The following is a 27,092-nucleotide window of genomic DNA, read 5'->3' on the forward strand; positions in this document are numbered from 1 at the left end:
AGGGGGAGGTGTGAATATGTTGCGTGTGTGTGTGTGTGTGTGTGTGTGTGTGTGTGTGTGTGTGTGTGTGTGTGTGTGTGTGTGTGTGTGTGTGTGTGTGTGTGTGTGTGTGTGTGTGTGTGTGTGTGTGTGTGTGTGTGTGGACGTTTCTGTGAGTGTATTGAGACTTTGGAACTGAACGTGTAAGCAGTGCAATAAACTGTGCTAATGACAAGAAAGTGTTTCAAGACACTGGACGTCGAGGAGGGAGCTATGTGGCTTTGATTGGATCCACAAAAGAGAAAATGCTAAAATAAATCATATTTACTTTGTTTCTACTCCTGCTTTTATAAATCGGACTGTTTTGAAATGATAAAATTGTTCTTTTCTTTGACCTTCTACAAAAGTGACCTGACAAAAAGACACTCGATTGCATCATCGTGAGACGTTGGGAAACGAAGAGACTGATTGATAATGAAAATAACCATTAGCTGCAGCCATAGAAAGGTAAAAACAACAAATAATGTCATAAATATAGTCATGTGTAGTGATTAGGGTCATCTATTATAGCACAATAATAAAAAACAACAACAATAAAAATCAATAGAAGTGTGTAGTAGAAGCAGTCAGTACACCTGACTCGGAGTAAGGAAAAAAAAAAAAAGCAGTACCCCAACTCTACTACAGGGGGCGGTAATGCTGTTTACCAACCGCTATGAAACAACAAAACACTGCATGCTAACCTGGTTGTTGTTCAGCTGTATATTTTCACGTAATGAACACTAGGTGATACTAATGTAATTTACACCACTGTTAAAGATAATTAATATTAATCTCAAATTATCTATTTTTATTGCATTTTTCCCCGTTATATGAAACCCACGCCGATCCCAAAACTGAGGTTCTTGAAGAAGAAGAGAAGCCTCTGTGATGTGTGTGCAGTCAGACACACAGGCACAAAACACCGTTATCAAACTCTCCCCCATCGAGCTAAATATATACCAGTTTAAAGTCATGTCTGAGGGATTATAATCCACCACTCCATCTCCAATAACAACCGCTGTGACACAGAGATCGACCTATTTAGATTCAGGAGGAAGTGGCACCTTAAAGTGCGGCATTTACCGACTGCTGAACATCATCCAAACCTTCACACAGAAAGATCTTCAAATCAAAGTCGCCATTTTTTGTTTTATTCTGGTGGGCAAAAACTGCAGGATGTCTCTCGTCAAATCACATCTCCTCGAACACGGCTCAATGTTATGTGACCGTCCAAGACTCAGTGAGCAGGTCTTAGTGAGTGGGTGTTTAGCCTGTTCCTGCTTCAAGACAAATTGTTCAGACACTGTAACTGCACCAGTGGAGTATTACTGTATTATTATCATCTAAATGATTGTTTTTATTCAATTATATTTGGTTTATTTAGGTGTTAGTAATAACTTTCAGACATTTCTTATTAACGGATTTACTCATTTACGTCACCGTTGCCCGTGCTGTGGATATTTTAATGTTTTCATAATTAGAACCTCGAGTGTGCCCGCAGCAAGCTTCCAGGCTTCCATAGTTGACAAATTTGACTTTTAGAGCACCTTGCATTCACCTGGAGATTGCTTGCTCAAAAGTGAACGCCATGTCATTCTCTGTACGCCCTCTGGAAACAATATTTTAGTGTTAGTTAGTTGGGTAAAGTACTACATTAACTTCAATTAGAGTGTAATGGAGAGACCCAACCTAATGGCCTGTAAAACCTGAAACGTTATGAATTAATGTGCTGCTGATTAGCGGGTGACTCCTCTGCCATTAAGAGCTGCACAGAGATACAATATCTGAGTATAGACATGTTTAAAATACACAGTGTGATGGGCCAAAACGACAAGCCCAAACTAAATAGAGTAAATATCTGCACTTACGAGCTCTATGTGAATTATCTTGGTATCAAAATAAGGATAACACTTGTGAGATTCCACCAGAGATGTAAGTTTCACTGTAAATGTAGATGGAACCCAGCATAAATTAAGGATTTTTTCTCTCGCCTAAAAATATTATTGCATTTTAAAGTAAATATCACCTTTAAAATATGCAGTAGGAGCTAAAAATCGCATGTAGGTCATATAACAACATGTGGACATGAGCTGTGCAAAGTCTGATGCTGCTGAAGTGAAGCAAAGTAAAATGACAGAGGTTTTAGTAAAAAGATGCCTAGGCATTCTATTGTTTGGCACAGTTTGGCACCGTCTGTGCCATGTGAGATTTCTTAGGTACCAAATTATTAAAACAGGGAAGAAGAGGTTAACTAATGCTAAAAAATGTGCAGTTATTATACAGTGTTACCAACAAGGGATAGTCTATTCTTTGCCTTTTTTTGCAAACAATTTGAAGGCTTAAAATTCCCACACACATTTTGGCTTCCTCTTCCAGACACTGAGAGCTTGTAACGCAGAAAAGAGCTAAATAAACCAAGCAGAGAGGAAACCGATTTAGTGACAGGCAGCTGAAAAGATTCAGGAGAAGACAGGCAGAGCGAGAAAGAACATGAAAAACGTTAGAGGGGAAGTAACAGGGGGAAAAAGACAAGGAGCATCCTGACCTACTTCCAATCAAGGCCCCATCACAGGTGCCTCTGTGATGCCCCTTGAACACACACTCACATGGCCCTCGTAAGTACCTATACATACATACAAACACATTTATGACAATGTTGTGAAAGTCTCACTGAGGCAACGGAAGTTCAAAAATATCCACACGGCTTTAAAAGGACTTGACACCTTTCCAACTCGGAGCTCATTTGGAACCTGTCCACGCCTGGCAAGGTCAGGGCCGCTGTTGTCAAATTCATGATTCTCACACTGCTGTGTATTCCTCACCACTGCTCTCTCTCTCTCTCTTTCTTGCCTTCTACTATCTTTATTTGTCAGGCGTGTACTGTAGCATTAGCTGGATTGTCACAAGGCAGCCGGGTCCTACAGTGGACTTAATTTACTTAGCGGAGTGGCATGTCCTTCTCTCGTTGTATTCCATGTGGCGCTTTGACGGCCCGGACAAGGAAAGCGCTCAGCAGAGAGGGATCAGCAGCGCGATGAACAAGACGACTGCAGAAGAAGCAGCAGACTGAAATGTAAACTGGACTAAACTCACTGCTTTAAAGTTCACACTCTTGAAAATCTTAGATGAACAAAGCCATGTGTGATCGTGTCAAATAGTCACAAATCCCACCAGAATTACAAAGGGACACAAAGCTGCAGTGTCCCCAACGATTGTGCCTCACATTTCTGCTTTGCTCAGAGTGATTGAGGATATATGTGTATTTACTTTTAACATTTACTCTCCTTTCCTCCACTGTTTGGCTTTGCTATACTCTTTCCCAGGATAAACGTGAATGGAGAAATAGGCCCTCGTATGTCACGTTCATTCTGAATCTACACTTCCAGTTGTTCTTTGTGAGTCAGTGAAGCAGAAAAGTCTAAACCAGTGATCCTAACCACAGGGACTCACACTGCAAATACTGCACTGTGTGCTGACACTGGACACTTACACATGAATGTCACAATATCTCTATATATATATACAGTATATTATCTGCTATACTAGGTCAGATAAAAGAATACATACAGTAGAACACATTTAAATACCAGGGTTTTGTTTTATTCCTCTTCTATCTTAAATCTATCATACCTGAATTACTTCAAAGTTAATTAGAAAACACATTTATTTATATTTAGGCCCCGTCCCAATACGTCCCCCTAACCCTAAAATTTTGCCCGAACCATAAATTTTGCGCGTTCTCGTGTAGGGGGGAGCAAGTGGGAGTGTGATTTTGCCCTTAAAATTAACCCTCAAAATGTAATGAGCTCTGATGCGGGCTTAAAACGAAGTGGAAGATGAAATTACCCATGATGCTTTACGAATTCAGTGAGCCGGCTGATTTTTTTTCCAACAAAGATGGCGGCCACATCTGCAGAGGAACAGTTTCTTTGTAAGTATATTTTCGCAAATAAGCACATTACAATGTCGAAATGTTGTGCTGCCATCTGCCTCGACCGGTTGGGGTGAAAGGAAATATATATTAAACACCACCACCACATCAATGTGACTGTTTTCCAGTATTTTCATAGCCAGTGTATTGCACAACTACTAAATATAATTTAATAATCATTGATATTTGTTACTTTATTTATTAATGAGGTTTTTGTTTGGATTGTTGGGAGCGTGACAAGGGTTTTCCCCAGCCTACAAGAGAACTCTGTGATCGAGTTGCTTCCCTTTCCACCCATCTTTCATCTCCTCGTCCTCTGATTCACTTAGAGAAGCAACAAAGCAGCAGGACAACGGTGCAGCCAACCAGGCGGCAGCCTGCAAGCCAGGCAGACAGCCATTCATTCTGCTTTTCCACTATATAGACTGTAGGCCAAACAATAATCTCTCTTGATTGAACACTCGAAGACAAAGGTTATCACCAAACAAATTTAGTTAAAGCGGCGAGGGCGAAAGATCTTACCAGGGATCGCAACTGATCGAATCAGCAACACCGCTAAGTCGATTAGAAAACTGCAGGATGGTCGGGGAGAGATGCAGAGGAGAGGAGAGGAACCAAAGCAGAGAAGAGTAGATAAAACAAGGGGTCGAACAAAGGAGAATACCACAGGGCAAGAGCAGAAGATGACAGAGTGAAGACCAGAGCAGAGAGCAGCACAGGACATGTCAGAGAAGGTAGAGTTCAGAAGAAAAGAGCAGAGCAAACACAGGAACAGAGCAGAGGGAAGAGTATTCTGGGGCAACAGAAGCCACTGTGAACCTCGCTGTTATCTCTAAGCAGTGAAGCAGTGGTGAGACAAATGCAAAAGCCTCAGAAAAAGGAGAGAACAAGCGCACACAGGGGTTGAAATGACATCTGAAGACTTCGCTGGAACGGACAACAAAGCGGTTGACGCCTCGGTGTAGGACGCAGTTTAAGTTTGGAGCAGAAAACGCATCCACACATCCCTCAACGCACACTTCGATCCAACAAGCTGAGCGTGTGTTTCCATCGTATTCTTCAGCTGAATGCAGAACTAGTACTACACTCTTAGAAATAAAAGAGCTAAGTCGAACCATATACGGTTCTTTGGATTGTCCTCATAGGTGAACCCTTTTTGGGTGTTCCACCAAGAACCCATTTAAAACCCTTTATTTAGGAAAGGGGTTTTCTGGATCAAAATGGTTCTTACTGGAACCATTAGTGTTACCAAGAACTCTTGAAAAACCCTTTCCCGTAAAGTAAAAGCTTCCAGGTAGAATCTCGGCCCCTGTAGAAGAACCCTTTTGGAACCCTTATTTCTAAGAGCGTAGAACATATGTTTGAAATGAGCGGCAGAGGCAGAGACTGTGTGTGAGTCAGGGCTGTCGCTTTTTATCTGGAATTTAAGACATCCAATCAAACTTGAATGTACTTTTGAGTTTAAAATATATTTACAGCCTTGACGTGCATCAGACTGTTTGATGTCATTACTGCGTGGTCCAGAAAAGGACACCGGTAGATTCACGATTCAGAACTGTCCTCCTGAGTAACCAAAGCTTCTGAAAAGCAGGACATGGAACATAAATATTTTAGAAATCTTTCAAACTAAAAATGTTATTGAATTCACCGTTTTATACCCAAATTTGAGGCAGCTCACTGGGCTTATTCTGTGACAATACCACTAAACCACTAATTATTCTGTTTAGTAAATAACTATAATTTGACATATTAATCAAAACATAATAATGTGCTTTACTACTTAGTCAATTTGAAAACAATAATAAGTATATTTTAGCATTAAACGTATAATTTCCAACCGTTAAGGATTACAGAAACATAAGAAAATCCTGTCAATTTAGGGCAGCTGTGGCTTTGGCTGCTGGTCTCATAAATGTGTTATATGTGTAAATGAGCCGAACATTAGCCAGAACACAGCTGCTGCTCCTACTTAGCCGGAAAGAAGCTCCTTCAACAACTGAAACTCCACCAGCGCAATAAAAGATGACAATCTCCTTAGCATTCACACACTGTAACAACACACACACACTGTCTCTCCTCTGGCCCCCACTGACCGTTGCTCTTTAGCTCAATAAAAACCCACACAAACCCACACACAGACTTCCACAGCAGACACCCAGAGTGGCAGAAGGGCCAAACAGCCATGAGTATAACAATGTGCTGAGCTCTGAAGCACAGCATGACAGGCTTTGCCAACAGGAACGCCATTGGGACCAATTAAGTAGTGTGCGGTGCAAAGAGCCCGCGCAAAACGGCTGCGTTTCACAACCGGTGGAAACGCTCTGCTGTTGGGACGGACAGCTGAGGGGGCGGAGCTGCGTTTTCCTGAGGAAGGGGGCATGTGGAGGGGGGTGTTTCTCTGTGTGCGCAGGGTATTATTACATGGAGGGAGGATGATCACAGTATGCAGTGGATGAAGGGTTGTGTGTGTGATCAGTGTGTGTCAGCATCTGCTGCATCCACGGTTGCCATGGTTGCGCCGACCTATGCCAGGAAGATGCTCGTGTTGCTGTAACACCATCTGAATCTGTGCCGCACTTTAACGTCCATAAATCATTGCCAAATTAATTTTCGAGACATTAGCATAATTGTAAATAACAGTAAACAAATGAGACCACAGCTGACGGAGACACGGGGCCTCGCCACTGTATTTTACACTGTCCACCACAGAGATGGTTTTCAAGGCTTTGTCGCTGGAGTACTACAGATCCCCTCTGGTGACACGGGTGAAAAGATTATTAATGCATGGCCACACTGTTACTAAGGCGTGGAAACGAGTTACTTACGTCGGTTGTGGCTGCTCTAAACTAAGGTGTGGGAACGAGCTACTTACGTCATGGCCGTGCGTTGCTAAAGTGTGGGAACGAGTTACTTAAGCCGTGGCCGTGCATTACTAAGGCGTGGAAACGAGTTACTTACGGCGTAGCCGCTTGTTACTAAAGCGTGGGAACGAGCTACTTACGTCGTAGCCGCTCGTTACTCAGGCGTGGAAACGAGTTGCTTAAGTCGGCTGTGTTCGCGCGTTACTAAGGCGTGAATGAGTTACTTGCGTCGTAGCCGCTTGTTACTCAGGCGTGGGAACGAGTTACTTACATCGTAGCCGCTTGTTACTAAAGCGTGGGAACGAGTTACTTACGTCGTAGCCGCTTGTTACTAAAGCGTGGGAACGAGTTACTTGCGTCGTAGCCGCTTGTTACTAAAGCGTGGGAACGAGTTACTTGCGTCGTAGCAACGAGTTACTTACGTCGTAGCCCCTCGTTACTAAGGCGTGGAAACGAGTTACTTACGCCGTAGCCGCTTGTTACTTAATCGTGGTAACGAGTTACTTACGTCGTAGCCGCTTGTTACTAAAGCGTGCGAACGAGTTACTTACGTCGTAGCCGCTTGTTACTAAAGCGTGGGAACGAGTTACTTGCGTCGTAGCCGCTTGTTACTAAAGCGTGGGAACGAGTTACTTGCGTCGTAGCAACGAGTTACTTACGTCGTAGCCCCTCGTTACTAAGGCGTGGAAACGAGTTACTTACGCCGTAGCCGCTTGTTACTTAATCGTGGGAACGAGTTACTTACGTCGTAGCCGCTTGTTACTAAAGCGTGCGAACGAGTTACTTGCGTGGTAGCAACGAGTTACTTACGTCGTAGCCTCTCGTTACTAAGGCGTGGAAACGAGTTACGCCGCGGCCGTGCGTCACTAAAGTGTGGGAACGTGAAACGAGTTACGTCGTGGCTGTGCGTTACTAAGTTGTGGAAACGAGTTACGTCGTGGGCGTGCGTTACTAAGTCGTGGAAAACGTGATACGAGTTACGTCGTGGCCGTGCGTTACTAAGGCGTGGAAACGTGAAACGAGTTACGTCGTGGGCGTTCGTTACTAAGTCATGGACACGTGAAACGAGTTACGTCGTGGCCTTGCGTTACTATGGCGTGGAGTGTGAAAGGAGTTACGTTGTGGTCGTGCGTTACTAAGGCGTGGGAACGAGTTACATACGTTACCCTAACCTACATTTTACATACTGTACCTTTACAGACAAAAATTTCAACTTATGTACATTTTCATTTATGTATGTACAATTTATAGACTTATATATAATATATTAATTAGGTAAATGCATGTGGTGATAGTATTAAAGCCATTATACACATATACTCAGTTTCTACCGTCTCTCACCTGAGCACTTCATTAGGGTTGCCTGAGATGGGGGTTTTCTTTTCAGGAGCTCCGTGGCACTCAGACTTCAGCAGGGTGTGAGGTCCGCGGTCCATCATCATGGTGGTGGTCGCCATCGTGATTATTGCCACGCCGTCGCGAACACGGGCGTCCAGGCCGTAGTCCCACTCGTCGTAGGACACAGAGAGCAGACCTGGATGCACACAGGGAAAAAAAAGATCAGAGACGATGTGAAAAGAAGAAGAAGAAGAAAGAGTCCGAGACAGAGGGGTTAGCAATAATAGAGACAAAGGATGGAGTCAGGTATGAAGATGACAGAGTGAGACAGAGGACAAACAGGCAGATGGATGGATGCAAACTAAAGTGAGGGTGATTGTGTGGCGGCATACAGAGAGAGGACATGTTTTGAACTCACTCCAAAAGACAGAGAGCGCTCACTACGTGGTGACTCACAGAGCAGCTGATAAGCTCTCGCATCCTGACTGAGTAATCGTCTATCACCTCGCTGTGTTTGTCCATCTGTCTGCGTAAAACATCTCTGTATGTTTGTCTGTTTATCTGCCCTTCTGACAGCCTGAAATCCTGAATCTGTCTGTTTGTGAACAGGTCTCTGTCTCACGCTCATCCCTATCCTCTTTGTGTCAATCTCTGCAGGTTTGTCCTTCCACCGTTACATCAGCTCATTCATCCGTCCGTCTGTCTGTCTGTTCTGTCGCTTTTTAACATTCATTATTTTTTTGCGAGCTGAAGATATTCCCCCTGCTTAGACTCACGCAAACACAAATGACAGTGATTTACCTGTATGGACCCAAGAGCAGGGGAACTCCATTAATCAACGTGTGTGTGTATCTGTGTGTGTGTGTTTTTCCTTCTTTTACTTAAACACATGAACGCACCACACACAATTAGACCCATTACGCATCTATTACAAAGCAGAGCTGACATTTTGAGAGTGATTGTCACTGATGAATCTGCCATTATTGATAAAATTATTAACTCAAGACAAACAAGTCTCTATTAATAATTAATTCACCTCTTCCATTCACTACTGTCAGGATTTTATCAGGTAAGTGACTGCTTATCGGTGGGATTGTGATTGGTTTGGAACCATTTTGGGGACTTGACTTTTTTCATTACTTTATGAACGTATGGTGCAATCTTACTCATATTTACGCATAACGGCAGCTGAAGAGGGGTAAAAGCAGAAATGTGGTGTTGCTAATTTACTTGCCACAACCTGATTTGTCAAATTTTTGCATTTTAGCAGTCAAAACAGCAAGAATTCTATATGAGAAGCAAAACACAGAATCTAGATGTTTTAGTCACTTTAAAATCAGGATCTTGTAACATGATTAGGTTGAAAATGTTGCTCTGACGAACTAAAGTGTCCTCCGTTCGTCCAGTTGGAGCAAATCTCATCTGACAGATCTAACCCAGGTCACACGTGTGAACATAAATGACCATTCGCACTCACGCTGCAGACGATTTGAAGTCACAAATGAACTAAATCCCAATTTTCATCAACAACAGGCATCACTAGTGTGTTATGCACTGTTCAGAGGCCAATATGTGAGTATATCACAGTTTAACGGCTCGCTCCAGCTCTCACTTGGGAAATTTACACTCGCGTCAAATTTATTACAGGAGAGTTTTTTGCCAAACTCGTTAATTCCTCATCTTCAAAGAGGGTTCTTATTTAAAAAATAAAAAAATAAAAAAGAGACACAGTGTACATCTGAAAAGGTAATAAAACTAACAACTGCGCTGTTTGTCAGAGTATGTACTAAGCTTTCAAAACAATCAGCAACTTCATTAGAACAAATAAGGCTAAATTACATTTTGATTAAGTGGATCGGGATAATTGTCATACAACACACAATCAGTGCTGCCTCTGTGTTCATTCACACGGATCATCGGCTTTGGATTGTACATGTAGCTGAGAAGGTGCATAACTGAGTGCTGAATCATGAAATATGGCTGTAGATAATATAGAATAATAACTGATATAGATAATAATCTGCTAATTCTAATCCATGTAATTGGGTGGAAATCAAAGACAGTACATAAAAACAAACAGTATTTTCTGGTTTCCTTCCTGACACCAACAAGGAAGTAACAATAATATTGAATAGCCACCATGCAGCAGTGCAAAAAGAGTGTAGGAGGAAATTAAACAAGCTCTCAACTTGATCTACAATGTCATTAAAAAGTTTTCCTGAGGAGTCTCAGTCGACATGTTTTTTTTTTTTCAATCGAACATGATGTACATTTTGTTCCAGAAAGATAGACAAAGATAGACAAAGAAAAGTATGTCAGTGATGTCAGGAGTTCAGATTCTTATGGGTGATGTCATGAGCTGTCCAATATTTAAAGTTGAAACCTTGATCAGCTTCAGTCTGATGTAACTCACAGCTTCAAGTGTCTGTATGACATTTGAAAAATGGACAATACATCATTTTCCTCTTTGAGAGCCCCCCCCCCCCCCCCCCTTGGTCAGCTCTGGGTTGAGTTCACATGGATCTCAGTGAAGCCCGCCACCGCTTTCATACCAATTTATTTGGCCATCTCTCCGTCTCTGTCTCTGTCTGTGTCTGTCTGTCGTTTATGATCTGTCCATCCCTGTGTCCGTCAGTGGCTCTGCATTTATCTGACAGCGGTATGACCACGTCAGCCAGAGCACGACCATGTCATTGGGCAGAAACAGACGCCAGGGAAGCAGGAGGCAACCTGCCTGCCATCCTCACGGGGGCCTCGTCGGCGCTGACAGCTCTGACCCTCAGGGAACACATCTGATGTCAACACTCACTCACTCACTCCCATCACTTGTTTATATGTGTATATATATATATATATATATATATATATATAAATATATATATATATATATACATACATTTACACTACCGTTCAAAAGTTTGGGGTCACCTATACAATCTTTTTGTGTTCTCCATTAAAAGTCACACTTTCATTCATCAAAAGAGTTGCAAAATGAATACAAAATATAGTCAAGACATTGACAAGATTAGAAATGATGATTTATATTCCAAATAATAATTTTGCCCTTTCGTCAAAGAACCAGCAAAACTGTTTTCAGCTGTGCTAACATTATTGCACAAGGGTTTTCAAGAGTTTTCTAATCATCCAATAGTCTTCTAACGCGATTAGCAAACACAATGTACCATTAGAACACTGGAAATGGGCCTCTATGCACTCTTAGAAATAAAAGTGCTAATTAGAACCATATTCGGTTCTTCGGCTTGTCCTCATAGGAGAACCCTTTTTGGCTCCAGGTAGAATCTTTTTTATAAAGGTTCCACCTGGAGCCCATTTGGAGGGTTCCACCAAGAACCCTTTTAAGACGCTTTATTCAGGAAAGGGGTTTTAAAGGGCTCTCTGGATCAAAATGGAACCATTTATGTTACCAAGAACGTTTGAAAAACCCTTTCTTCTGGAAAGCAAATGGTTCCAGGTAGAACCTCAGCCCTTGTAGAAGGACCCTTTTGGAACCATTATTTCTAAGAGTGTACACCTATGTACATATCCCATTAAAAACCAGACGTTGGCAGCTAGAATAGTCGTTTACCTCATTGACAATGTATAGAGTGTATTTCTGACTCATTTAATCTTATATTCATTGAAAAAAGTATTTTTCCTTCAAAAATAAGGACATTTCTAAGTTTTGAACGGTAGTGCATAAAGAACTTGTATTACTCCATGAATAAGGTGCATGTGCTGCTGTGTAAGTGGAGCATTCTTGTCTATATCTTGGGGAAACTGTGTGAATATTCAAAGATCTCATGGGACGTGTTCCACTGTCATAACACGGACATGTTATAGCCGAACAGCAGTGGTGGAGCTGTCAAAGGCTGAGTTTTCTGGCCAGTGCACCGGGGCGACTGACACGGAGCCGCACAGACACTTTGACTACATACGAGCAAACTGAGTGACATCATAACGGCGGGCGACGTATCACAGAGTATTTTTGGAAACGGCTTATTGTTGTCAGTGATGTCACATCGGGAGATTGTGTGTCGCAGCGCGTGCATCCGTGTTGTGCAACTCTGATCCAGACAGAAAGGCTGTTAGAGAGAGAGAGAGAGAGAGAGAGATGGAGAGGACGAGGAACAAAATGGGCAGAGAGAGAGAGAAACTCAACACAAAAGATAAGACAAAGAAACAGCAAATCAGAGCGTTGGCAGAGAGTCAGAGGAGGCTGAAACTCACCGAGAAGTGAAGGAACAACAAGGAAAGAGGAGAGAGAGATCGTTCCCCAGAGCAAAGCTTATGTCAGGCATCGGTGGAAATACCCAGTAGATTTGGGAGTCTCTTCATCCCACACGGTGCAAAATTATTAATAGTGTCTTGTAAGCAAATTAGCCTCGTGGCCAAGCGTGCACCTTCCTCTGAACCCTGAACCGCTGCGTTCACCCGCCACCGCCCGCTCGCACCACGACACCATCAGTCACACGCTGTGCGACGCTGTCGTAACGCCGCGGCGCGAGTTCAGGAGTTCCTGCGGTCGACCTCCGCTACAGGGCCTCATGTGGCTTTTTCTGCCGCTGAGTCTCAAAGTCAGAGATGAGAGCCGACTGCGAGAGTCAGTCCACAACCGAACAACTCGCATGAACAAATATCATCCTCGTATCTTAAGTCTTTATCCTGGTTAATTCATGCCTGTATTAAGTCTGTCTCTTTGGTACAGAGCAGCAGTAGCTGTGCTAAGAGCTGCAGCTCAGTCAGTGGCAACCAGTCGTGACGTTAGCCATAAAAATTTGAACTTCCATTATGAGATTAGTCAGACTACATTAGCCTCTCTCTTATGCCATTGCACCTGATCCTTTGGGTCATTCTTTCATTTTTTTTATTGTACATTTGTATATTTTATTGACCTCCGCCAAGGAAGTAGGTTTTCGCCGGAGTTTGTTCGTCTGTCTGTCTGTTAGTGACCAATAACTCAAAAAGTCACAGACGGATTTGGATGAAACTTTCAGGAAATATCCACAATGGGAACAGGAACAAGTGATTACATATTTTGTAGGCAGGCACTGAGCTGCCTCGGAGGAGGTCTGCGCTCTCTGAGTGCTTTTCTAGTTTTATGTTCAATTCTTTGTTTTTCTATCTTATTTTGCTGCTGTGTTTTCCCCTTGGGGTCGAATGAAGTATTACCGTTTCTATTCTGTACTATTTGAAGCCTCCAGAATCACAAAAAAAACTGGCATGTTGAGCTTTTGCAAACACAAGTTTAGGGATGTCACTTGCAACCAGGATTCTATTGGACAATACCAGCGGTCTCACTGGTGTTCACTCATATACAGCATGTTTTATTGTCCTTTGTCCTCTAAATGTGGAAAAAAAGATAGTATACCATACACTTAGTCTAATTTCCCCATTGACTTCAATTCAAACAGACTTCTTTTTTCTATTACTACTTCCAGGTTGGCTTCAGCAAGGAAAACATTTTAATATATGGTAAATTAGTGCATACATTCTCAGATTTAACGCGCATTTCAACATTCAAATTATACTCCCATACAGCATCAATATTGTCCTAACCCTATGGCCATCATTGACCAATCATGATTTGGATGTTTCGGTTAAACTCTCGGACAGCTTTCATCGCCAAATCATGCATCCTATTCATCATGTGAGTGATTGACATTTAGCGCGCGATCTCTCATTACGCCTCATGTGATTAATTCAGTGAAAAATCAAAAAGGTTTGTGTGTGTGTGTGTGTCCGTCAACACAGGCGCGCACACACACTGCCACCTCCACTCTGAAATAATTCGAGCAGAGCATGAGCTCATCCTGATTATCTCCGTGGCAACATAAATCAAGGGGGAAGTTGTTGTGCGATTTACATAACTGATAGGCGATATATCAAACTTTATAGAGTGGAACCCTAATTTGGAATAGGCAGACTGACACACACACACACACGAGTATACACACAAAAACACAGTTCATTTACTTACACTCACACACATTATTTTCTCATGCAAATTAAATCATGAACCAAGTGCACATTTCAAAGATAAATTCACACACTCAAAGACTCAAAACAAACTTGTAGCCAGACACACAACACACACCTAAGTCCCAATTTATAGTAAATCATCTATGGATGCCAATAAGGGAGCAGCTATATATATAAAAAAGTTTGAATTAAAGTGCTTAAAAAGCACACTGATCTCAGGTTGAACCTGGCAACCGTTTCCCAGAAACAGGAGTGTAATATCTCGCTTTCACTGTAAATCAACGAGCCAAACGCCAACAAATGATCAGACTCATGTGTCCAGAGTAAAGAAATGACATGTTTGAAGCTTTTTTTTCATGATTAAAACAAGATTTCTGATTGTTTTAGCTTCTTAAATGTGAATATTTTTCTTCGTTTCTTTGCTCCACATGAACAAAGAAATCATTAAAACTGAATCATTTTGTTTTGTGGACAGAACAAGACATTGGAGAACATCGTCATTTCCAGGTTTGACAAACACTGATCAACGTTAATCGATTACTTAAACAATCCTGTTAGCTGCAGCTCCAAAAGTGACTCAAGTTGTGCAAAGTTACAGTCGTCGTAGCGATGGCAACATCGCCAGTTAAAGTTAAAGGCTCGATTCCAACCGAGAAGTGGCCTTTTCCAAAAAGTGTCCGTCAAACACCCCCAAGTGCTGAAAGTTGTGTTTACATGACACAGTCTGACAGGTGTGTGTGTGTGTGACAGACCGTCTGAGTGCTCCACGCACCCCAAACTTGTATCCTTCAAAGGTTTCAATGACCTCCAGTGGAGAGACGCTCGCTCACTTGTAAGCAAAGGTCACTTTGTTATTCTGTCTTCTAAATCTAAATAGCTATTCTGTAATCTAAATTTAGAAACAACATCACTTCAAAGTCTGGTAAGTCAGCTAAAGTCCACGTGAGGAGAATTTTGCAAATGGATGCTGACACATCTTGGACCTTTGTTTTCACAAGCAGTAAACGCCTCAGCATTTTTTTTATCCTGGTCCATACGTCTGCCAAAAATAAAACAGTTCAGGCTTGCACAGTTTTTTAAGACAATTAAGCCTTGTTTGTTCTCCCTCAAGGCACCGCGGCATGCACCTCTGCAGACGCTGCACACCACAGGAGCAGATTATAGTTAGCGTGCAACATGCATCATGTGCTCCTGTGAAGCCGATGAGATAATGCTAAATATGTCAATGTATAGACCGCTTCGACTGGAATAGATACAGTAAACTCACATCTCACATACATTAAAGCAAGGCTATGCAACTTAAGGCCCGGGGGCCTGATCAGGCCCTTCAAGCAATTTGGACCGGCCCGCGGCCCATTAACCAATAAATAATGAATGTATTATTAAAAAGCCAATAAAACCGTAGCTTCGCCTGTTTCTGGCACTTTGTGACACTTTGCGTCCCTTTTTGGCAAATACTAGTACAGCTGTAATTGTATGCGGCCTATGTATGTACCAGAATATTTTGCACGATGAGCCAACTGTAGTAGTACCTGTGTCTTGTTGGTACTGTACCTTTTATTTTTTGCACTAAGAGCCAACTATAGCAATTGTACCTGAATATTATTGGTACTTTTACTTATATTTCTGCAAAAATAGCCTTTTGTGGCCATTGTTGTTTATATTGTTACCTCTAATTTTGTAAGAGCCTTATCCAAATGTTGGTGGTAGTGTAACTGTAACCTTTTTGCACTATACGCAAATTGCATTGTACCTGAATGTTGGTGGTTTTGTTACCTTTTTAGCACAAAACTAGAAGCTATTTCAATAAATAAGTGCTAAATAATTTATAAGATTTTGTATCTATTTGTATCCGTTTACTGTACATGCAACACAAAATAGTAGCACAGGGGTTGACCGGCCTGCTGGCTGGACAGCCTTCCCAAAAGCTGGCCCTCCTGAATTTTTCGTTGAATAACCCTGCATTAAAGCAATAAAAGGGATGTGGGATAGATGCAGGAAGTGTTTAAAACAGCTTACATGTAACTTCTTAATAATAATACATCTTTCAGCGCTCAAGGACACTGAACAATGAATGAAGAAAAGTACAAACAAACAATAAAAACAGTCAGAAAAGGTTGCGATCATGGAGAGAAAGCAATCTTTTTTGAGTGTGGATTTAAAGAGCAGGAGTGAATATTGATATTCCTACGTTGGGGTCACTTTCAGACGCTCTGCTGATGAGCGGACGGTCAAGAGAACAGAAGAGGACGATCTGAGGGTACGAGGGAGAGGGAGCGGCGACGCGGAGGAGGTCGGACAGATACGGAGAGGCAAGGTCGCGAATGGCCTTGAATGTTAACAGGAGGAGGATTTTTTTATTTTTTTTATTAATTCAATACGGAACTTAACCGCGAGTCAGTGGAGCTGCTGCAGGGCAGGAGTGATGTGATGGATGGACGGACGGATGGAGGGAGGGAGGGAGGGAGGGAGGGGGTTCGATAAAACCTTAAAAAGTGTCTGTTTTTTGGATATTTTCTAAAGAGCTCCATGAGTGTACTCAAGGATCCTTATTGGTTGTTGGTTTGAATAATAATCCTACAATTACTGTAGCTAAGGATGGAGAAAATAAAGACAATGCAGGCCCCTACCAAATTTAAAAAACAAGGGCTGTTCAGTTCAGATGTGGAGTCTTAAATGGTGTAGTAAAAGCTAGATGTAGCACTTTCATCCATTCTTTTCCCCCAGAGGAACTTGGGGAAGTTGCACTGCTGTTGCCTCACTAACAACTTCAGGGAAGAAAAAAAGTCAATGTAAATGGGTGTCACATAAAAGACCAGATTGACCCTTCAAAATAAAACTAGGTCGGCATATGAGAAACAGAGTTTCTCTCTCTCTGTGGTGCAAAAGCTTAGCATTAGTCTGAACAAATAAGCATCTGTTAAAAGGTGCATCACAATGAACACTATAATAATTAGGGTTATATGCGACATATAATATATGCTACATATAAGGGGCTAATGTTGTTGTTCACACAATGTCCTCTCTTGGACACTACATTTCAGCATTCACCATTATCTCCCAAGTGTCATTTTTTTTACAGCCTGTTAGGCTAAGAAAGTTCCTAAAGTGTGACCATCGTCAACTTTTTACACCATTTCTTAGCTGTGCAGTCATCCTGTAGAGGAAAAGCACTCAGGAGACAGAATGAGGCCATCTGTGTCGGAAATGCATGCATCCACGACTCTTTGGATAAACACAAACCAAACACTGCATGTTTATTTAAACAAAAAAGATGATGCCGATAAAATCCGCTTTTAATTTGAAATTTTGCCTTTTTGATTTCGGACTTTTTTTCCTACCTGTGGGGAACTCTGCAGGCACGACAACAGTGTCTCCAGCGACCAGCGAGGGCACTATCCACGTGAAGCCGTAGCCGGTGATGCCGACAGAGTGGGCGACCTCGAAGATGGTGTTGGCCTCCTCCTTTGTGCAGTACAGCAGGATGACGGGACTCTGGAGCTTCTTCAGCTGGTTCTGGATCTTTGAATCTCCATCGTCGACCGACATGTCGAGTAACAACACTTCCTCCAGTTCCCAGCCCACAAAACTGTTCTCGATGGTGCTACGGATCTGGACGGGACAGAAGATGGAAGACATTAGTTTAAGCTTTAATCATGTCACTTTGTTTTTAGCTTATTTTTGTATATTTATTATGTAATTCATCCACTCTTACACCTATGGTCAATAAAGCAACTCGCCGCCCGCCAATCGATGTCCTGTAGCCCTACACTTATTTTGAAATTCAACATGTAACGATATATAAGCTTGTCCAGTGCTTAAATTACAATTGTCTACATGTATATTTTGATTTAATGTTTTATTTACGTCTGTTTTTCTTATTTACAGACTCATTTTGCGTCATATATAAGCTTTTTTTGGTGCTATACATCAAAACAAACACTTTTATTTTGAAATGGTGTGCAATGTGATCCTAAATATTTGTAATTTGCAACATCGTGATGGATTATGAAGATATAATTTGAATTTCTAATCACTAAACCCCTAAATTTTTCCCATATTGTTGGATTTTTTTTCCACTTGACCCGGCCCCTCCTGACCAGCCTAGAAGTTCACTGGCCCATAGGTTATCTTGAGTTTGAGGCCCCTAATTTACCTAATCTCCATATTGCTGCTACGTTTTTGGACTGTGGGAGGAAGAGAAGGCTCATATTATGTAATTCAATCCTGAAATGATAAAAAGAGACGTATATTTGGTATTATTCTAATCTCACACTTGTTCCACAGTGACTTGTTTATCAACTGAAAGAGGATGAAGATTTTCGATAGAGAAAAAAAGTATTCAAGGTTGTATCTTAATTTAGTAAATTCCATGTTATTAATCCGTGTTATCTTTCCTTTACACCCGGATTATTTGGTCTCAGCTGTGTACCTTGGTAACAAAGTCCTGGTAACCCGGGTAGTACGTGGTGACGATGGAGAAGATGTACCAGTCGTATTCCTCCATGATGTTCAGGATGACCGAAGCCTGTTGCTCGATGGAGGGGCCGAACTGAAAGAACATGGAGTGGTCGTCCTGAAAGTGAGGAGAGAGAGAGGCAGAGAGAGGCAGAGTGTCAGTGGTGACATAACAACAACAACAGTTTAGTCGGCATCACACACACACACACACAGAGAGAGAACAGACATTTGCCGTTTTGTAACATTATTGGTGTGAACATTAATTTGGCTGCTTTTATTCTCTCGCTCACAGAGGAGAAAGGCGAGAGGACACCAGTGGGCTAATGTAATGACACCGGTCATGATTTTCATTAGTTGCCTTTATGATTCCGTTAATGAGTTTGTGCTCGTAGGTGGCTGGGGGGAGGAAATCACGGGGACTTGGAAGTAGTCGCTGTCCTCAATGTCATCTATCATATAATTAGTTGGTTTTTATTACAAGGCAGCATGTTCGAACAGTGTACTGTGAACCTGTGAGGGAGGGAGGTGCTTTATGTAAGACAATACACCTAATACACACATCCCGTAAAACATTCACTGAGCCTTTATTTCTGCTGGAGGAGATCGGCTGGAATATGAGCGATACTGTAGAGACCGTGGCAGTAGAGTCAGAAAGTGACACTCAGAAAGTGACATCAGAGTCCTGTCACCACTGCTGAAATGGACAGATGAAGAGGAGGAGGTGACAAATGTAAGTCTAGAGTCAGGAGATCTGTAACGTGAGCTTGTTTGTGAGTCTACGAGAGCCAGTGTGTGTACTCATGTACATTAAAGGACTCATATTGTACCCTATTTCTACAAGTTAACCTAGTTCCCTGGTGAACATGTCTGTGACATGCTTTGGTCCAAATACCTGAAGGGTGAAGCACCACAGCAGTTCAATCACCCTGAACAAAACAGCCCTGTTCAGAACGCTCGCCTTTGAGCGTCTGTCTCTTTAAATGCAAATGAGACACAGGAAACTACGTCAGCAGTCACTGAGGCTCCGGCAGCTAACAGCAGTTAGCATTTGGAAAAGCCATCCTTTGCAGACTGTAGCCGGCACATTGCCGTCATATATAAAATGTATCCACTGGACACTGGTAAATCCTCTGAGGCTGGAAGTTTGCGTAGAACTCTGTGCTGCACTGAGAGAGTGGAGGCGGGACTTCCGCTACAAGTAAAGCGACGCTTGATTTGTTCACCCGGGTTAGTCTATACAGGCTCCAGTAGAAACATGGCGTCTCGCTGCTAACAGTGGCAATGCAACAGCGGCCCGTGACCATGTTATTTTACACCACTTTTTGAAACACTACGAAAATGAAACAAAAACTATTATTCAGCGACTAGACAATGCAGGAGCACTGTCTATATGTATAAAAAAGTGGTGTGGTGTAAAGTGGATTTTGGGTCATATAAACCCATAAATACTACGCAGTGTCCCTTTAAAATGTGTAAAAAGGTGATTTAAGATGTTTATGTTTTAGATATGTGGCACTGTGTGGCAATATTTCACATAGTGCCTTCCGTATAATTCTGTGCAGGTAGTGTGAGGATCTGAGGTTGCTTCAGTTGGTAAGGTTCAGCAACACAACACTGAGGTGAGCCGACTCCTTAAATTTACTGAATGGCCAGGTTTTTCCAGGCATAATCCAAGACGACAGCACCATCAGGCTCACATCTAAAAAAAACCTTAAATCAGAAACAGTGAAAACAACGGTTCAGGGAGCATGAGACATCGTTCTCACACATGACTTGGCCTCCACAGTGTCCTCCAGACCTTAACCCCGATTGAGAATCGTCGGATTGTGCTGGAGGAAACTTAATACAGCAGTGCTAACACTCCTACCATAAATACAAGACCTTGGTGAAGAATTTGTGCGACTGTGGACTGAAATAAAAATGTTGTGACTTTGCATAAGCTTATCAAAGCAGTGCCACGGCGAATGCATGTCATAATCAAAGCTAAAGGCAGTCCCAAAAAAATGGTTTTGTGTGCGTATATGAGTGAGTTTTGTGTTCAGTTGTCGCCGACACCGTGGCACGCTGCTGAAAACCTCTCCATGGCGTCTTCACTCAACATCAAAGGCTAACCTGCTCCTCCCAGGAGAGGCACATGGGTTGATCCGTTACCTTGTTTTTGTATTAATGAGATCAAGGCCACATCACGGAGGTGGCACGCTGAGAGCCAAACACTCTTGCAAATAATGAGCGGTGCGGCATTAGTGACGCTAAAAACATACCATTATCCACTGTTGTGTGAAGTATACAGTACGTGTATACACAGTATAATGCTGAGTTCAGCGCAGGGGCTGGATTTTTTGAGATCAATTAAATAATGATGTGCACACAGTAGAGATGTAAACAAAACAAATACATAATAACGTCTGTAATGATTAGAAAGTAAAAGATGCAAATAGATCAATACACAGGCCACTCTATTGATCTATGAACCAGTCAATGCCAATGTAATGTTATGAATCAGTTTGACAAACATGCTAATGCTACTGTCTTCAAACTCTCCTCATGAACAATGCTAACTAGCAATATAACAGTAACAGACGGATTTGAATGTAATTTTCAGGTAATGTCCGCAGTGGCCGTGATCAGTGGGGGGGGGGGGTGTCCTTGGTGGAGGTCTGCGCACTCCGAGTGCTTTTCTAGTTCCTTATGTTACTGCTTTGTGACCTTACCTCAAGCACTAAGGGCATTAGAAAATGAGAGGATTGTGTCTTAACTGTCACATAAATGGTTTTATTTCAATATTATATGATTCTGAAATGATTGATCGATTCACTTTCTGCCGCTTTATCCTCCACACGAGGGTCACATTGAGGCCAAATATAGGGTCCGCCCCGGCTGTGAAGCCGATGAGATAATGCTATATGTCAATGTATAGACTGCTTAGACTGGAATAGATACAGTAAACTCACATCTCACATACATTAAAGCAAGGCTATTCAACTTAAGGCCTGGGGGCCTGATCAGGCCCTTCAAGCAATTTGGACCAGCCCGCGGTCCATTAACCCATAAATAATGAATGTATTATTAAAAAGCCAATAAAACCGTAGCTGATTAAGCTCCACATGTGTTTCTCAGCACAGTGTAAAAACACAAAAAAGAAAACCTGTTTATTCAGTGCATGGATCAATCCTGTCACTGTGTACACATACAAGCTCCATCGCTCAGGTCTGATAGTATTGCTTGACACAATGACACACTGCGCCTTTCACACTTGTTCCTCAACTTCTTGTCCCTTGTGCGCTTCCTTTTCACTCATCCTTCATCCATCTCTATCCATCTCTTCTCTCACTCTGTATAGTTCCATTTATACCAGTGAAATTACTGCCAGGGCAGAGTTATAATTGAATTTCCAGACTCGCACGCATTCGCTTCCTCCTTTATCCTTTACACAGCTCCTCCACCACCACCTCCCCCCCAATTTCCTCTGGCTTTCTCTCTCTATCTCCTTCTTCTTCTTAAGAGCAGCATTAATGTACTGTCCAACACACTTATTCAGGGTGCCAGAGGTCTACAGAATTTTCATTAGCTTTTGGAAGAAAAAAGAAAAATACATGTTAAAAAGGAAGCAAAATACAGAGAGTGGAGCAGGGAAAAGAGGAGGGTGAGAGATATAGAGAGTTAAAAAAAAAAAAAAAAACTGGTGGGAGTTGGTTGGACGATAAGAAAGCTCCAGCAAAATGAAGTGCTGCAAAACACCTCTCTTCATTTACAGCAACAATAATTAGGGTCTGGCTGTAATACCACCTCTGTTGGCACAAGGTGATCGATTAGTGAGTATTAAAATTCCCAGAGGGGCTAGCAAGGCCAGCAGGAAGCCGGCCAGCTACTAGGATTTGAATATACAGTCCTTCTGTGCCGGTCACTGGTGTCTCGCTCTCTCTCTGTCTCTCTCTGTGGATGCACAGCTGATGTCAGCACTGACTGTGATGCACACAAACAACAATACACCGCAACTCACAATAGAATGGGACAGACGCCCGACTGTCAGCGGACACAGAGGCAAAAGATGGAGACGTTTTATATACACATATATGTGTATATATGTATACATATAAATATATGTTTATATATGTGTATACATGTATACATGTATAAACGTATATATATATATGTATATATATATACATATATATATATACATATATATGTATATGTATATGTGTGTATATAATGTGTATGTCTCTATATATATATACAGTATATGCATATACTGTATATATACACATATACACACAAATATATACATGTGTGTGTATATGTGTATATACTGTATATATAGAGACATATATAGAGACATATCTAAACATATAAACATATATATACATTTATCTAGAGAGAGACAGACATATACGTCTATATATATATAGACATATATACATAGACATATATATGTCTATATATATATAGACATATATACATGTCTATATAGATATACATATATACGTATATATACACATAAATATGTATATATGTACAATACCTATTAAGATATTTAGTTTATTCAGCTTGCAAGTGATTCAACTCATTACATATTTGATGTTTTATTGCATTTTGAGAAAGGTCCGTTTGTCAATGAGGGGAAGGACAAAATACGAGAGAGAGAGAGAGAGAAGAGAAGAGGAACTGAAGCCAGAATAAAGGATAAAGATGCACATAGAGCGGCAATAACTTAGCCAGGATTTGAGGCCTCCAGAGGGACGGAGGCAGAGGACAGTGTGTGGCGACAATGGGATGAATGGAGAGGAAAGAGAGCAGGCTGGCAGACGGCTATGATCCTGTGTGGAGTGAAATGTGCAGAGAAGAGAGGGGCAGGAAGCCAGGAGTCAGCGGTGGAGCAGGCACGTGTGGTGTGTGTGTGTGTGCGTGTGTGCGTGTGTGCGTGTGTGCGTCAGGCAGTCAGCCAGCCATTTAGACAGGTGGAGCTGTTCAACCACAGAGAACTGATGCTGTCAGAGAGAGACAGGACACACGTGTGCCCTCTACTATGTGAACCATGTGCTCGTGTGAGATAAACACCTTTCATCTATCACATGGGCCATTTTTTATGCAGTTTGCATGCATGAATACATACTGTACGTGTGTACCTGGATGTTTGTATTAGTGTCTTCACCGTAAGGTCTTTCTGTTACACGTGTAAGAGAGTGTGTCAACTGTGTTCTACGCTCTGCCCCACAACCACCAAATGACTCCACTCGCACATTATTTGACTCGGGAGGAGAGAGTGTGAGTCAATAAATCAGGTATTTCAATTACACAGATAGAGGCACACACATCAGCGACTGCAAAAAGAAACGGACCCACATGTTCTGTAATATGCACACACACACACACACACACACACACACACACACACACACACACACACACACACACACACACACACACACACACACACACACACACACACACACACACACACACACACACACACACACACACACACACACACACACACACACACACACACACACACACACACACAGGTACAGTACATACACGCACTTGACCGACTTACAACTCAAACACACAAGTCATCATGTACCTATACACAGGCAAGCAATCGCAGAAGCAGAAAGAGGAAAAATAGACAAATCGACAGTGCAGCGACACTGCGTCGTTGCTTAATAAAGACTTACGGCGCGCACACACACACACACACACAGACAGACATTATGACGCAATAAAACAACAAGAAGCGTGCTGTTAATGGGAGCACATGATTACATACAGCAACTCAGAGCAGGAGCGCACACTGTCACATGAACACATTTACACTTACATTTACTACACGCAATATAATTTAACACAGTGTTGCCTTTTTTTTTTTTTTTCCTATGACTGACAGCTGTAAATAAATCTGTAATATCAAATGACTGCACACACCAGTGTATACCCTCACACAATTGCATATAACGAACAGTCGAAATATGAAGTATTGATTTCCCTATAGTTAATATACACAGATTTAGTATTTCTGTTCATGAGCTATATTGCGTCATTTATTGCTGAGTTAAGTCTCTGATTTACTGTCGTTCATTGTCTTTTAATTTATCCTCCAATCACAGCCGGTGAAAGGCGTGGTTCACCCACAGGTGGCCAACATTCATTCACGGTCACATTCACACCTACAGTCAGTGTCCAATTAACCTCTGTATTAACCTTTCTGTGTCGGTTGTTATTTTACAGTAGCTGCATGATTTACTGATCCTGTCCTCAAATAAAATGTAATAAGTACCACAGATAACCCGATAATAAGAGCTCACCATACTAATTAACTCTCATAAAAGCACTTGGTTGACATTTCCTCAGTCTTGAGTGGACTTTATACCAAACAGGTGTTTTTTCGTAAAAAATGAGGCCACGACAAGAGAAAGTAGTGTGAGATGAAGAGAGACAAAGACTGAGATATAGAGATGGAGAGATGATGGTGACTGTTGCTGGGAGGTTTTTTTGGCAATGCATATTTCTGTCCTGCCTATGAAGGATCCTTTGAACTTGACTTGAGAAGCCAGCCAGAGAGAGAGAGAGAGAGAGAGAGAGGGAGGGAGAAAGCAGGAGAGTGGGAGGTGAGGCAGGAGAGGAGAAAGGAGAAACAGCTGGTTCTTGCTTCAATATTGTACATTTAAACGATAGTGGACAGGAGATATAAGCTCACCACAGGCACACACACACACACTTATTCTTGTACAGCGTGCTTAGGTCGGACACTGATGCATCCCCTTGCATGCCTTTGTGTATTTTGTGTGTAATGGCAGACACATTCCTTTGTCTCAGAGCTCGAGCCTTTGCTAACACGAGATACCATTTTGTCATTTTGTGTATTCAAATTAGATTGTCTAGACTCAACTTGCACCCAACTACAACATCCGCAGGTGGGGAGTCGGCCCCGATACCTGCAGGAGACAAAAAGGTGTGAAAGCACGGCCTGGAGGGGCAGACTCCTTCAACAGACAAAGGGCTCTGTAAGGGGAGTTCCTCAGGTATAAATGTTTAGACCAAGTCTCTATTTCATTCTTCACCAGCAGCAGCAGCAATAGCAGCAGCAGAGAATTTCCACAACAAGTGTCTCACCCTTCACGTGACCCCAACATGAACAACATTTTAATCCTAATCCTAAAACCAAACCTAAAAAAGTCCTTTAAATTAGCGAGGAGCAGACAAAATGTCCTCGCAAAAGGGACGTTTGACTCCAAATGTGTCCTCTCAGTTTCCTGCACACACACACAACAGAGATAGATAGATACACGCACACACAAGTGCTTGCTTTTGATAAAGCCCGAGCACACTCAGCCATCACCATGTGTGCTGAAATTATGTATTGATGATTTCCTGTCCCTCATTAGCTCCCTCTCTCTCTTCCTCTCTCACTTCATACACTTATTATCTCAACCTCAATTAAACCTTCCCTTATTCCCCGTCTCTCTCTTCTTTTTTTTTTTTTACTCGGCGGTTTACCGTGCCTCATCATCACATTCCTTATCGTGGACGTGGACTTATCTTTAATCAAACACATACAGGCTTAATTAGCTCGCACGTTTGTCAGACCATCGTCTAATTAACAATGACCTTATTTTAAGTACATTTTGAACCTTAATTAAAAAAAAAAAAATGTACAAGTCTTAATTAAAATACTTAAGTAATTTTGACTTTGAACGCAACACTGTCACAGCCACTGCGTGCCAAAAAGACAACATTTAACGACAAAAAGACAAATGAAGAGGGAACAAATTAAACTGGACGCAGCAGAGGGGTCTATTTGTTCACAACTTGACACAATCAGAGGGTGTGTGAGTGGAAATGAATACCCCTTAACACTCAAGGCATACATGTTCACACACACACACCCACACACACACACACAAAGGTTTGTGCAGCTATTCTTCTTGACTTCTATTCTAATAAACAAAGCGTTATCCCTGACCCCAATTCAAATCTTAGCCCTTAACTTAACCAGTTCCTCAATCATGAGTTTCTGCTTCATTAGGTCCAGCTTTTTGGTCTCTATGAGGACCACCGGTCCTGACAAGGTCAGTGAATTTAACAAATACAAATACAAACACACACACACAGAAAGAAGTATTCTACCAGGACTATAGGATAAACAAGCGTAGCAGCAGCAACAGCACCAGACTGCAAAGGCCCCTCAGTGGGTCATCTGCTAAACTTAGAGCAGAAATGGGCCAGAGAGAAACAATCTGTGCCTCTGTGTGTGTGTGTGTGTGTGTGTGTGTGTGTGTGTGTGTGTGTGTGTGTGTGTGTGTGTGTGTGTGTGTGTGTGTGTGTGTGTGTGTGTGTGTGTGTGTCATTGATTGAGGCTAAGGAGAATGTGGAGGTACAAGCATCAGTCTAAAATGATGAGGTGTATATATATATATACATTAGGTGAAAAGTGGAAGTACAACATCATTTTGTAGAAGAGTGAAAGACAGGCCTACGACAGCTCCTCGTATTCATTACCG

The 27,092-nt window shown here is 42.0% G+C and overlaps 1 protein-coding gene across 1 annotated transcript in view; it reads right to left on the reverse strand.

The window, feature by feature from the left end:
- The window catches only part of grin2ba (glutamate receptor, ionotropic, N-methyl D-aspartate 2B-a), a gene marked incomplete at both ends in the record, with an annotated part of 137,483 nt that overhangs the window by 40,018 nt on the left and 70,373 nt on the right, over positions 1 to 27,092 (reverse strand). Inside the window, 3 exons of the mRNA XM_083897085.1 lie at positions 8,155 to 8,347; positions 17,472 to 17,742; positions 18,563 to 18,706. Coding sequence (XP_083753211.1) covers positions 8,155 to 8,347; positions 17,472 to 17,742; positions 18,563 to 18,706 — 608 coding nt within the window. The remainder of the gene's footprint in view (positions 1 to 8,154; positions 8,348 to 17,471; positions 17,743 to 18,562; positions 18,707 to 27,092) is intronic.

This window comes from Microchirus variegatus, assembly GCF_963457635.1.
Source record: "Microchirus variegatus genome assembly, chromosome: 10".
Taxonomy (NCBI): domain Eukaryota; kingdom Metazoa; phylum Chordata; class Actinopteri; order Pleuronectiformes; family Soleidae; genus Microchirus; species Microchirus variegatus.